Source organism: Prionailurus viverrinus, chromosome D1 (genome assembly GCF_022837055.1).
Source record: "Prionailurus viverrinus isolate Anna chromosome D1, UM_Priviv_1.0, whole genome shotgun sequence".
Taxonomy (NCBI): Eukaryota; Metazoa; Chordata; class Mammalia; order Carnivora; family Felidae; genus Prionailurus; species Prionailurus viverrinus.
The window spans coordinates 109,787,280-109,800,941 of NC_062570.1; the positions used below are offsets into that span (position 1 = coordinate 109,787,280).

Here is a 13,662-nt window from a genome sequence, read left to right on the forward strand (position 1 = left end):
GCTCAGGCCCGACCCAAGCCCCATCCTGCAGGAACCAGTGTTCTTTCCATAAGAAAGCCATGGGGGCCAGACTTCACCCCCAGGTCTGTGAGGCCAGTCTGAGAATCATGACTGCAACAGAAAGATTCAACACAAAATCCAGTGGGTCCAGGACCCAAACACCTCCACTGCTGTTATCCTGCTAAGTCTGTTAAGCTACAGCCATTAACAGCCACCCTAACTAGCCTCCCTGCTAGGGGGACAGCGAGTCAGCGAAAACCCATCAGCCCACCCATGCTGCTCACAGCCTTCCAGCTCCCTCCCATCACTCAGAGTTAGTCTTACCTTCCAAGTCTGGCCTTTGCCCTCAGCTCCTGGGAGGTGATCTCCAGGCCTCTGGAATGTCCTGTCTGAGGACTTCAGACATCTGTCAAACAATGTGATTTGCAAGGAGTGCTTTGGGACACATGCCCTCTGGGGGAATTTGGAGAGTAAAGGTCGGGCACATGGGCACCCGCTTATGGGCACACCCAGGAACTCTGGACACCAAGCCTAGGACGAGCGTCCCTGCTTGGCCACACCATGTGTTACAAACCAGGGGGTCTCAGGTCCAGGACCCCACTGCGAGAGAACAATCCATTGGAAGCTTCACACTTGGAGCCTCCCCTTCCCCCCCGCCAGTCCCCCGCCGGATTCCACCCTGTGCAACCTGCCCTTTAGTTGAACGTGTATCCTTCTGCTGTTAGAACACTGTGATCTTGGGGCATCTGGGTGGCTCAGCTGGTTAAGCGCCCACCGACCCTTGATTTCAGTTCAGGTCGCGATCTCACAGTTCATGAGTTCGAGACTCACGTTGGGCTCTGTGCTGATAGAGTGGAGCCTGCTTGGGATTCTGTCTCTCCCACCTCTCTCTACCCCTCCCCAGCTCACACACGCACCCTCTCTCTCGAAGTAAACTTAAAACACACACGCACTGTAATGTTAGTGCTTTCCTGAGTTGTGTAAGTCATGCTAGCATTACCTGCTCGGGATGGTTTTAGAGACCTGAACTTGCAGCTGGTGTCTGAAGTGAGGGCAGTCTTGTGGGGACCGTGCCCTCAAACTGTGCCGTTTCCCAAATTCTTTACACCCCGCTTTGTGACCACCTTACTCCGATCTTCATGATCTACCCAACCCCTGCCAACCAGGCCTCACCCCCCCCCACCCTCTCCCCCTCAAGTAAGGCATGCCCCCACCCTAGGGCACCGAAGAGCCCCCTTCCCCCAGTTATCTGGCAAGTGAACCCCCTCCTTCACTTCAGGCCTTTCGTTCACATGGTACCCCCTTGGTGAGGTCTCCCCTCCCCCCTCCTCCAGTTCCCTTCCACCCCAAGCCCCTGCCTCTCTTCCTGCCTCACTTTGTCCTCTTGGAACACCATCACTATATCCACGGCACTCGAAATTGTATTCACCTTATTTCTTCTCCATTCCCTCACTAGACTAGAAGCCCTAGAAGACTAGAAGAGAGGGATCTTGTACTTCGTCCTCTCCTGTGACCCCAGGACCTAAGACGATTCCTGTCACATGCTGAGTGCACAACAGATTCTTGTTGAATGAATGCCCTCTAGTACCCTTTAGAAGCATCTCTTAGGAAACAGGCCACCCGGCTCCCACTCCTTCTCCCTGAGAGGCCAAGTCTGCAAAAAACAGGAAACCTGACCACACTTGGCTGGAGACCACAGCTGAGGGGGATAAGGAAAGAGTCAGTAAGACCAAAGACCTCCAGGGGAGGACCCTGGCCCAGACGCTAGCCCTGGCCCTCATACCTCCTTGTTGTTATGAGCCTGGAAGGCCCCTCCCTCTCTGGGCTGGAGCAGGTGCATGGAACTCTCTAGCCCTGATCACTGTCTTTGTGTGTGTGCACGCATGCGTGCACGGAGGAGGGGGTAGATTCCTGCTGTGACCGAGTAAGGGAAGACAAGACCTCACCAGGCAGGAGTGACTTTTATTTGAAGCCAGAAAACACCTCTCAACTGTAATCTGTGACCGTAAAAAAAAAAAAAGAAAAGAAAAGAAACCAGGACCCAAAGGGCCTGGGGAGGGGAGGGGTACTGGGTCCTGTTAGGCCACATAGGGGAAATGAAGCAACAGCCCCTCATGGGGCTCCACGCTCAACTGTAATCTGTGACCGTAAAAAAAAAAAAAGAAAAGAAAAGAAACCAGGACCCAAAGGGCCTGGGGAGGGGAGGGGTACTGGGTCCTGTTAGGCCACATAGGGGAAATGAAGCAACAGCCCCTCATGGGGCTCCACGTTTAGGTGCCCCAGCTCAAGAGAGGCCCCCTCCTCACGGCCCAGGTGGGTGCTGAGCAGCAGATTGACCTTGGTTGGCAGGCTGGCAGTGGCCGGCAACCTGGCTGGTTGGCCGACATCCCCGAAGTTGAGCACTACCAAGAAGCGCTCGTTCTGGTCCCACTGGCGGACGTAGGCGAAGAGGTCAGGCCCGGAGGAGAGTACATGGAAATCCCCGTGCAGCAGGGAGCGCTCCTTGCCTCGCTGATCACTCAGTCGCCGGAAGAGAGAGAGGAGGGAGCCAGGGTCTTCATTCTGGCCCTGCAAGTGGTGGTCACAGCAAGGAAGGATAAAGGACACCCCTGGGTGCAACCTCCTACAAGCCACCTGCCCACCCTCGGCCAAGCAGGTCTGGCCCACCCCAAACCCTTACCTTTACAGTCATGTTGTTACTTCCAGGTTCTGAGGTGTCGGGGAAGCTGGATTCATCCCAGGGCATGATTGGAGCCTTCACAGGCTGAAAAGCCAGGAAAACAGGATTTGGGAAAGGCCTGGGCCTGCTCTCCCTTCGCCTTCTCTTCCCAGCCCCATCTGTGTAGAGCCTCCCCCGACGCTGGCCTTCTACTGGATAAGCAAGGCCGGCCCCCGAGTCAGGTCCCTGCCCGCACTATCGCGACAGCGTGGAGGGCTTTTCTCCCAGCCATAGGGTTAGCTCCCTCACCGCCCTCCACTCCCCGCTCAGGTGTCTCACTAGATCTTCTGTGGTCACACGATGGCAAACATCCCCCATCCCCTGTTCTCTAGGCCCCTGACCCTGCTCTCTTTTGCACAGCACTTAGCAGCACTGAGCACCTTTAATTTTTTTTTTTTTTTAACATTTACTGATTTTTGAGAGAGATAGAGGCACAGCACAAGTGAGGGAGGTGCAGAGAGACAGGGAGCCACGGAATCCAAAGCAGGCTGCAGGCTCTGAGCTGTCAGCCCAGGGCCGGACGCGGGGCTCCAACTCACAATCCGTGAGATCATGACCTGAGCCGAAGTCGGGTGCTTAACCTAGACTAAGCCATCCAGGCGCCCCAGCATTGGGCATCTTTGTTCTCTTTGCTTATTATCTAACTTCCCCACCTCCAGCTCCTCTGTGCATTGCTGTGTCCTCTGTGCATGGCATATAGGAATTACTCCAGAAAACCGTGGAATAACTGCACGACCAGTTCTGTAAATATCAGCTTGGGTGTCAACCTCTAACCCTGCGGCTAGAGCTAAGTGAACACCATGCTCTTACCCCATCTCAGCACTGGCTGCCATGCGTTTCCCTTACTCCTCTGGGTCCCCCACTAAACTAGGCGTTGCTGGAGGGCACAAGCCCAGCCGAATACCTACCTGCTGCCCACTGAACACATGAGTGAGAATGAACGAACGAACGAACGGATGGCTCCCATATGGAACACCTACCAGGTACCAGGCATCGCATCTTCAAACGTGCTCTCATTGAATCCCAACTTCCCTCCAAGAAATGCAAGGCCCCAGAAGACGTGATCAAGACTAGGGCCGTGAAATAAGTTGCCGGGGCCACGCGGCTACCGTGGCTGACCAGGAGTCAAACGCAGTTCCCCCCAAGGCTCACGTCTACCGGCTGCCATCCACAGAAGCATCGTGATGGGGGAACACAACCTCCCCCACTGCGCCAGGGAGGCAGCAAGCCATACCTGGCCAGGCAGGGCAGCGGCCTCCAAGCCGATCTCGTCTCCGTAGCTGAAAACCGGGGTCCCTGGCAGGGTGAAGAGCAGCAGGTGGTAGAGGCGGAGAAGATGAGCCGGCACGAAGGAAGTCAGGAGCCCCGCCTGAGACAACTACAGGGATGGATGCACTGGTGAGCCCCAAAGCCCGTCTCTGCCTCCGTCTGCCCACACCTTTCCTCAAAAAGGCCTCCTCCCCCGCCTCGTCCCCCGACTGTGGTACTCACGCTCCAGCTGCACCAGCGACTGTCAGTGGCATTCAAATACTGGGTGACCAAGAACTCTATATGCTTCCCGGTGGAAATGGAGTCTGACAGGTATGAGCTAGTCAACAACAGGTCCTTAGTGGATCCAAGGAGGCTCAGAATCTGCTGAAGGTCAGAGGACTCAGTCCCTGCGATCAAGAGCCTGCAGAGGGCAAGGCAGGGGACAAGGGTGGTAAAGAACAAGCAAAGAATGAAAGTGAAGAAAGTTCTCTGGGCTAGGAAATCGCCCATTCCTTGGGTCTGGCACTCTACTGGGGGGTTCCCGCCAGGAAGCTGAGTTGGCGGGGGAGGTCTGGCACCTACCTGTCTTCGCTGAAGCTCTTGGTGATGTTCTGCCACTCAGCCAACAACAAAGACGCATCCTAGAAGAAAAGAAACAAAGTCAAGGAACAGAGAACGCCAACAAGCCCTGACGAGTCCCTCTGCTCTCACCCAGGCTCTGCCTCTCACATGGAAAGACACTCACCGTCAGATTCTCCACGTCCCGAACCTGGAACCCATCCACACCAGCCTGCAGCCAAAAACTCAGAGCATCCTATAGGGAGGGGGCAAAACAACAGAGGAAGGGCTTCAACACTCTGATGCAAAGGCTTAGAAAATCCAGCCCACGCTAAACCTCACCTACCACGCACTTCCCTATGACCTTGGAAGAGTCACCTGCCTTGACTGGCCTCACTTAACCATCAGCCTTCAGCTCCCTCCCATTCTATACCATCACTGACTCTTTTTTTTTTTTTTTAAGTTTATTTATTTATTTTGAGAGAGAGAGAGAGAGAGAGAGAGAACACCTATGAGCAGGGAAGGGGCAGAGAGAGGGAGAGAATCCCAAGCAGGCTTCACACTGTCAGTGCGGAGCCTGATGTGGGGCTCGAACTCACAAACGGTGAGGTCGTGACCAGAGTCCAAACCAAGAGTCAGATGTTTAACTGAGCCAGCCAGGCGCCTCTCCCCATCACTGATTCTTAAAGTTATAGCATTTCACTTCTGTATTCCTCCCCATTACAAATCACACAGCTTCTCCTTTGATATAGAAAAGGCCTAAGAGAAAAAGTGTGTTGATGAACATAACTTCACTTAGGAGTGCCTGGGTGGCTCAGTCCGTTGAGCATCGGACTTTGGCTCAGGTCATGATCTCACAGTGCGAGGGTTCGAGCCCCACATCAGACTCGCTGCTGTCACCACAGAACCTCACTTCTGGTCCTCTGTCTCCCTCTCTCTCTCTCCCTTCCCCTGCTCACGTGCTCGCTTGCGGGCTCGGCGCACTCTCTCTCTCTCTGTCTCTCTCTCTCTAGCCAAGATCAGAAGTATACTTACTCCTCTCCCGGTGTCCTGAGGCCAGGGGAGGGTGTGTGTAAGAGAGCAGGTCAGAGCAAGGCCAAAGATGAAAGAGTGAAGTTCAAAGCACAGCCCCAGGGCAGTTCAGATGAAGATTTGAGAAGAGAAGCCAGTTCTGCAAAACAGGCCCAGGCCTGAAGTCCTGGCATTGGTGGGCACAAGACATGGAACCCCACCCCCAAGACCCCTTTTCCCCTTTCTGTCTCACCTCTTATCTCCATTTTCACCCGAGGCTACGAGTCCTCAAGCCATACCATCTGAAAACATCCCCTCATCAATAACTTTTAAGAGATTTTCTTTTGTTCGATACCCCTGCTGAACTGGCCAGTGTCCTAGAACCCAGGCATTAGGAGCTTGGATAACAAAGTCCCACTTGCAGCCTGCTGGGTATAGTCTTTGAGCCTATACCTGTATTCAGGGAAAGCAGGTTACAGAAATGAGACTACTTGAGACTTCAAATCCTAAGCACCTCAAGCCCCTCGGAACCCTAGCTTCTTCACTGACAGATTAGAGATGAAAGAGACCTTGTGTGGTTACAGAGAAACTTAGAACACATACCCAAAATACTTGGCATGGTCCCAGACGCATAAGACCACAATGCTTACAACTTCAGACTGGGCTCCCCTCCAAAATACATCAAACAAGAACTGGGAAACCAGACATGGCAGGATTCCCACAGAGAAACAGCTTCCTCTCCCCCAAAGGAAGAAAAGTCAAACCCAGATCGCCATCTGAGAAATTCCTTTCCTGGCACTGTTACCATCAGAGTCGAGGAAACAAGGAAAATGAGTGACCAGAAAAGGAACAAGCAAAACCAGGGTGCATTGTTGGCCTACCCTGTGCCTGTGGGAGGGGTGTGCCAGCTCGGCTCCAAGGAGCAAGGGGCCCCTCAGCTGGAGCCAGGCTAGTTTACAAGGGCTTGCTAGAAGGATCAACACAGCCCCAGCAGCCAACTCCCACCTGCCATCGGCGCCAACACACTTACTTACCTTCATCTTGGCGGCCACAGTGTCAATCTGAGTGGGGAGGAACCATGAGTTCTGGCCCTCATAGTTGGGAGTGAGGTCCAGAATGACCCGGATGCCTGGAACAATGGAGGAAAAAAGGGAGTCAGGAGAAAGACGTTGGGATGTCAGGAAAGGAAGCAATCAACAAATACAAGTTGGTGGACTACTCCCTACGTATCATTTGGCACAAAAAGCTTAGATTTGAACCCTGGCAAAACCTATTCCATTGAAACAAAGATGTGAGTAGAGGGGCTGAAAATCTTATCAGGCAGAAGGCATGTAGCGTAGTCGAGAAGGCTAACCTAGGGGGCCCTGGGCTCCCCACCCCCAAAGTGAATCCTCTTAAAATAAGACAAGATTCTATTTGGATATTGTTCTCAAAAGGATCCATTCCTTTACAAGTTTAAAGAACACTGAATCAGCAAAAGCCTACATTTTGCAAATTAAGGACACTGAAGCCCAGAAGGTAAGTGAATGCACACACATCCAAGTAGAAAGTCTCTGCACCACCTGGCAAAGTAATTTTAGGCTGAAGCCTAACAAACTGCAGGGAGCTTGTACCTGCCTTAGAATATCAGCCAGACAGGAGTAAACCAAACAAAAACCCTGTCCTGTCTTTTCTGTGGCCAGAAGGCCAAGCCCTTCCCAGCTGCTTCCTTGGCAACTCCAGGACACCCACTCTTTTTCTTGGCCGATTGCAAGAGATTGTCAAAATCTTCCTTGGAGCCGAGAACAGGGTTGATCTGTTCCAAGTTGGTCCCAGCGAGGTCATCTTTCTGGTTCTTGTGAATTGGGCCCAGCACAAAGCCTTTCACCTTCAGGGTGCTCAGGTAATCGAGGTGCCTCTTCAGGCCTGAAATGGGGAAGCAGATTTAAAGTGAAGGCCCTCTGAGGGGCACCTGGGTGGCTCAGTCGGTTGAGCGTCAGATTTCGGCTCAGGTCATGATCTCAGAGTCTGTGAGTTCGAGCCCCCCTGTTGGGCTCTGTGCTGACAGCTCAGAGCCTGGAGCCTGCTTCAGGTTGTGTCTCCCTCTCTCTCTGCCCCTCCCCCGCTCATGCTCTGTCTCTCTGTCAAAAATAAATAAACATTAAAAAAAAATTTTTAAGTGAAGACCCTCTGAGAGGTCCTTGATCGCCCCTCTTCTCTTCTCCCCTCCCGCAGGAAGTGTTGGGGAACTAAGTGTTGGGCCTTGATGGCCCCTCTTCACCCCTCCGACAGGAACTAAGTGTTGGGGGGAAGCGAGCCTGAATCACGAGACTCAGAGGAGCTGACGCAAGGTGCCCGGTGCATTACTTCAGAAACCGTCAGCTACAGGCTTCGCAGGGTAAGTGAGAACGCTGAGTCAGCCATCCTCGTGGAAGAGGGCGTAGGGGCAGTTTCCTTCAAAGAAGGAATGGAGAAGCTACATCTCCGGCTTGAGGGTGCGGGACCGAGTACAGAATGGGGTGGACAACCGTCGGCGTCAATCTGGGGACAGCATCGGAGCCGGTGGCCCGATAACCCAGGGTCGCGCCCACAGCTCACCCGCTAGGTCGCCCTCCTCGTGGCCCTGGAAGGCCAGCAGGTCGCCGATGCGGTAGAGGGCGCCTTTGTGCCACCAGCTCTGCGCGGGCAGCTCGCGGCAGCGCGGCGCCCGCACAATGATGACCACCGCACCCGCCAGCATGCCGAGCCAGCCGAGCCAGAAGAGCACCAGCAGCGCCCAGCGGGTGCGCACCCAGCCGGGGCTGCCCGCCACCTTCAGCAGCTCCTCCTTAGACAGGCCAGTGAACTTGGCCGCGGCCGCTGCCTCTGCCTCGTCGTCGGCCACCTTGATCTTAACCAGGCCGTTCTTTTCCGCGCCGCTCGCCACGACTACGGCCATGGCTGCCCCGGACGCCGCATTCATCGGCTGCTTCTCGGGCTCCATTTCGTTCAGCTCCACCTCCTTCATGTCCACCTCAGTGTCCTGGCTCATGATGCCTGCGGAACCGGCGATACGATGCAGTCTGCGATCAAGCGGTGGCTGGACTCCGGCCGCGACCTCCCCGCCCCAACACGGCCTCCGAAGAATTCGCGATCACGCGCAGCTCGGGCTACAGCGTTCGCGTCTGCGGTGGGAAGGGCGCAGCCTACCGGAAAGAGACGGGGAGCCCCGCCCCTGCCCGCCCCTTAAAGAGGAACGGCCCCGATTGCTCTTTCTGAGACAACACGGGTGGGCGGCGGCGGGGGGACTAGGCTCCGGAGCACGCTTCCCACCGCTGCGCGCCTCAATTCCCCCTTCTCGAACCTGTTTACCCCTAAAGTTCCTCCTAGTCGAACGCTAAGAAGGTTGAGCGCAGAGCCACCTCCAGGTGGGCGGAGTCTGATTTGTCTCCGCCCCGAGGAGTGGACAGGGAGGGGACTTCCAGCACCGCGGGTGTCCCTAGGGCCCCTCTTCGCCGCCGTCGAAGGCTGGGCCCCAACGCCGTGCTCCGTTCGCCCCTGGCCCTGGGCTCCAACCACCGCGTGGTGGGCCCAACTTCGCACGGCCGCTGGCGCTCTCAGAGCCAGCCAAACTCAGCTTCTCCCCTTTCCCCCACCTAGCCTTGTCTCCTCAAGCCTTTGGAACTTGGCGCCGGATCTCTGCTTCCCCGCAGGGCTTACTCCCACTCGTCCTTCAAGACTCATCTTGAGTTCATTTCGAATAATTCATCATGCAGCAACTATTCAGTGCCCACTACAATACTTTGCTGTATTAATTTTATTGAGTTAACTGTAATGCAGTCTTCTCCCTGATGTTTTAAGATGAATCTGTTCAGACAGGAGAGTTGAAGCTGACCCCACCCCCCACCGCCCGTCTTCCCCTACCCCAACCCCCCACCGCCAGTTTCTGGCGCCAGGATGTCGGGCAGCTAGGAATCCGACATCCAGAAGAGCCAAAAGCCTGATGGGCTGTAGGAAACATTCCAAGGTTGGGCCTCGATTGGAGGCACCCACCATTTTCCTACAACAGACCAGACTCTTCCCCACTGTTGCAGGGCCTCCCACAGATTAGCCCAATCTCCCCAGGGTGCCAGGATCCCCTTACCTCCTTATCACTTCACTATGCTAAACCTTGGAGGCAGCCGCAGATGATGAGACAAGCTGAGGGCAAAGCATAAACTAGCACCCCGCACCCCCCTCCCCCCTTCAAGTGGGATACATGTGCTATTCCTCGGACACTCCTGGCTACCAGAGAACAAAGGAAAGGCGTTTAAGTGCTTGCCATGGTAATGAAACTAAAGCAAATGAAAAATTTAATTCCCTTACTGCCTATAGCCCATGACAAGTCCTCGAGACCCGAGACCGACAGAGTGATCTCCCTCTAGGAGCTCAGCTGCCTCAAGGATGACGCTTTGCTGGGGCCAAAGAAAACCTTGGTTTAACATTATCCCAGCCACGAGGATCCTGTAAGTCTACTTCCTTTATCTCAACTGCCCCAGGATATATGCTGGCAATCATGCTCCAAGCTTATACCCCGCCCCCCCCCCCCATATACATTTGAAGGATCTCAAGACTGAGATTTTATTTAATGGTAATAAGTGAAACAGTAATTTCCCTGGCAACAACTAGCCCCTCAAGGTCGTGGAAACCTCGCTTCCAAAATTCCTTAGAGACGTACTCTATCCCTGACCACCTCCCAAGCTGAGGGTATATAATGAGTTACCCATTGTGACCCCAGGGCAGCTCTTCCTGCCCACGGGTCATGTCCCCGTGCTGTAGTAAAATTATTCCGCCAAAGACGTCCTCAAGAATTCTTTCTTGGTCATCGGCTCCAGACCACCCCACCGTCACCCCAAAATTTCATCACAGAGCCCTTGAAGACCACCCAGCTTCCCTCCATAGAGATTCTGGGATGGAGACTAAGTGGGGCAGAGACAAGGTTCATAGCAGGGACTGCTGGACATCAACACCATGGGGTGCAGACGTTCAGGAACTGCTTGTTCCTGACCAGTGCCAGCTGGATTATTTTCAGAGAGGAGCTGAAGGAAACAAGTTCTTTCTCCCTCTCCCACCTGGGCTGGAAGCCAAGGTAGCTGTGTGTTTGGAAGAAAGCAGAAGCCAAATCTAAAGAAACAGCAGACAGGAAGGGGGGCCCAAGGAGAGTCAAGGGTGTGAAAAGGCTCATCTTCTGCCATTCCCTTTCTGCATGCCAAAGCCCATACCCTACCCCCACCCTAAGAGAGCCAGAACCAATTCCTAGAGGGAGGCAGGCGAGTGGATAGAGGGTGGAGTTCAGACTACTGCGCAAAGATGAGAAGTCCAAGGTACCCTGGGCATGGCAGATAAGTGCCAACCAGAGGCTCTGAACAGACTTTAACAGGGTTCAAGTTCAAGGTTGAGAACTGGGTTCAGAAGCTCTCCTTGAGATTGTCCAACATTACACCCCTAGAAACCTAATATCTCACTCACAGCCCTGTGGTTCCGGACAGATGAAGCCGATTCCTTCTGCGTGCAGTAAAGAAGCTAACAACTTACCCTCCAAAATTTATGATCCCCACGCCTTCCACAGGGATTGCCCCTCCCCCTCCCCCCCCCCCCCCCCCCCAGTGACATCAGCCTTCAAACACCTGCCAGTCTTACAGTACAGCCAGCTTTGTCAGGCCTCTGCATCTCTGGACATGCCATTCCGTGTTTTTCCCGTCCTGTTCTGCCACTCGGCCTCATTAGTTCCCGTTCATTCAAGACCTAGCTCAGATGACGGTTTTTCTCAACTTCTCCCAAAGAACTATTTTCCATCTACCTCTGCCACAACACATATCCTGTTTGTTTATTGCATTTCCTTTTCTGAGCGTCTGTTTGCAGTTCAAGACGAGTGGCAGAGACCTTGTGCAATTTGCTGACGGACCTGCCTGTTCAGAGATAACATATAGTAGGCACTTCATGAGTGTTTGGAAAGTGAGTGGATGAACTATACCAGTCGAACCCAAATACTTCCCTTCTTAGAAACAACAAAAGTAGCGTATGAAGATAAAGGGATAAAAGTGAAAAGAAATGTAAACAACACCACATTATATCATAAATAAGGAAAACAAGGACACCTGGCTGGGTCAGTCGGTGGAGCATACCACTCTTGATCTCGGGGTTGTGAGTTCAAGCCCCAGGTTGGGTGTAGTGATTACTTAAAAACAAAAGTCTTTATTTTTTTTTAATGTTTATTTATTTGGGGGGGGGGGGCAGAGAGAGAGGAGGAGAATGAGAATTCCAAGCAGGTTCCATGCTGTGAGCACAGAACCTGACATGGGGCTCAAACTCATGAACCATGAGATCATGACCTGAAGTGAAATCAGGCGTTGGTTGCTTAACCGACTGAGCCACCTAGGTGCCCCAAATACCAAATTCTTTAAAAAAAGGAAACCAAGACTTGTTACTGTTCAACCAAAAGAAAGTAATAAATCTGGGGGAAGGAGACGACCAGAAAACATGGAAAGACTGTACAGAAAGAGGCAGAACGTGGCTAGAGATCCTCAGATCCTTCAATGCCTTTTGATACAAAAAACATATAAGACTTAATATTTACTGTAGGAATGCAAAGTAGATCATTAACAAATTTTTTTTAAGTTTTATTTAAGTAATGTCTATACCCAATGTGGGGTTCAAACTCATGCCCCTGAGATCAAAAGTCACATGCTCTTCTGACCGAGCCAGCCAGGTGTCTGGAAAAGTATATGATTTGTCACGAAGAATTAAGCTTTCAAAACAAGGCTGGGACAGGATGGCTCAGTGGGTTGAGCGTCCACCACTCGATTTCAGCTCAGGTGATGATCTCACGGTTCGGGCGTTCACGCCCCACATTGGGCTCCATGCTGACAGTGTGGAGCCTGCTTGGGATTCTGCCTCTCTCTCCCTGTCTCTCTTCCCCTCCCCACTCGTACTCTCTTTCTCTCTCAAAATAAATAAACTTAAAAAAAAAAAAAAAAGACTGAGACAACGCAGAGAGAAAAAGCAGCTCAACAATCCAGAGACCACGTGAGGCTACACATCTTTAATACTTTATGCTCAGGCAGACAGATGAGGGTTGGGCCCTGAAACGCAGAGCACTAAGTGTACAGAGAAAATTCCTTTCTAAACCCCTGTTGCAAAAGTCCATGTCACATGTTTCCCAACAAATAAGGATTACAGTTGAGACTTCAACAGCACAGGGATTTGTGGCACGGTCAAAACTCTGCGTGTAACTTCTGACTCCCCAAATACTTAACTACTAATAGCCTACTGTTGACCAAAAGCCTTACCGATAACATAAGCAGCTGATTAACACGTATTTTGCTTCTGACGTGTCCATCGACCTTGGGGAGTTCAGACATTTGAAAAATGGATGATGGCTGAAAGTTAAAGAACTGAGCATTTGGAGGTCAAAGCGCTATGGAGATGAAAGCCGAGAAGGAGGCCGACCCTCAGCCAAAGGGGCTCACTTGGCAACTGTCATTTGAAGAAGTGACGTTGGAATAATATTGTTATTACGAATCCTGCAGGAGGGACGCTGGCTTCTAAAGAAGAGAACCGTCAGGGTTGTCTCAGTGGAGGATGGGGAATGTGAGGGGGGATAAAAGCCAGAAAGAGGAGAGGAAATACAGCCAAAGCCATCGCTTAGAAGAGAAATAAATGTGCCATCTCAAAAGTACCTGATTCTAAGTAAATTAGACAATGAACAATAATGCAGCAGCAAGCCTTTCTCTCTCATTGCAACCAGATAGTAAAAGAGAGAAACATGGGGCGCCTGGGTGGCTCAGTTGGTTGAGCATCTGACTCTTGATTTTGGCTCAGGTCATGATCTCATGGTTCCTGGGATGACGGGATGAGCCTCCCATCGAACTCTGTCCTGGCAGAGCAGAGCCTGCTTGAGATTCTCTCTCTCTCTCTCTCTCTCTCTCTCTCTCTCTCTCTCTCCCCCTCCCCCTCTCGTGCTCTCTCTCTTCCTCTCTAAATAAATAAATAAACTTTTAAAAAGTAGAAAAAAAGAGAGTAACATCAGAGATATAGCAGATCAACCTATGGAAGAAACAGAAGCATTTGTAACATAGTATCCTTGGATAGATGACATCAGATATTTAGCTGATCAGAGACAGAAT

The 13,662-nt window shown here is 52.4% G+C and overlaps 1 protein-coding gene across 3 annotated transcripts; it reads right to left on the reverse strand.

The window, feature by feature from the left end:
- Positions 1-1,944: 1,944 nt before the first annotated feature.
- On the reverse strand, positions 1,945-8,901 carry SLC3A2 (solute carrier family 3 member 2). 3 transcript variants are annotated; one of them, XM_047878546.1, is made up of 10 exons: positions 8,117-8,901; positions 7,271-7,444; positions 6,574-6,668; positions 4,716-4,784; positions 4,553-4,611; positions 4,211-4,391; positions 3,954-4,097; positions 2,681-2,764; positions 2,254-2,568; positions 1,945-2,111 (listed from the first exon to the last, which is right to left on the reverse strand). In XM_047878546.1, exons 1-10 carry the CDS (start codon positions 8,547-8,549, stop codon positions 2,079-2,081), a joined length of 1,587 nt encoding a protein of 528 aa, XP_047734502.1. In that variant the 5' UTR covers positions 8,550-8,901; the 3' UTR covers positions 1,945-2,078. The 3 variants fall into 3 exon arrangements, with proteins under 3 accessions (XP_047734502.1, XP_047734501.1, XP_047734500.1); XM_047878545.1 differs by having other exon boundaries at positions 1,945-2,075; positions 2,218-2,568; positions 8,117-8,899; XM_047878544.1 differs by having other exon boundaries at positions 1,945-2,568; positions 8,117-8,895.
- Positions 8,902-13,662: the final 4,761 nt, after the last annotated feature.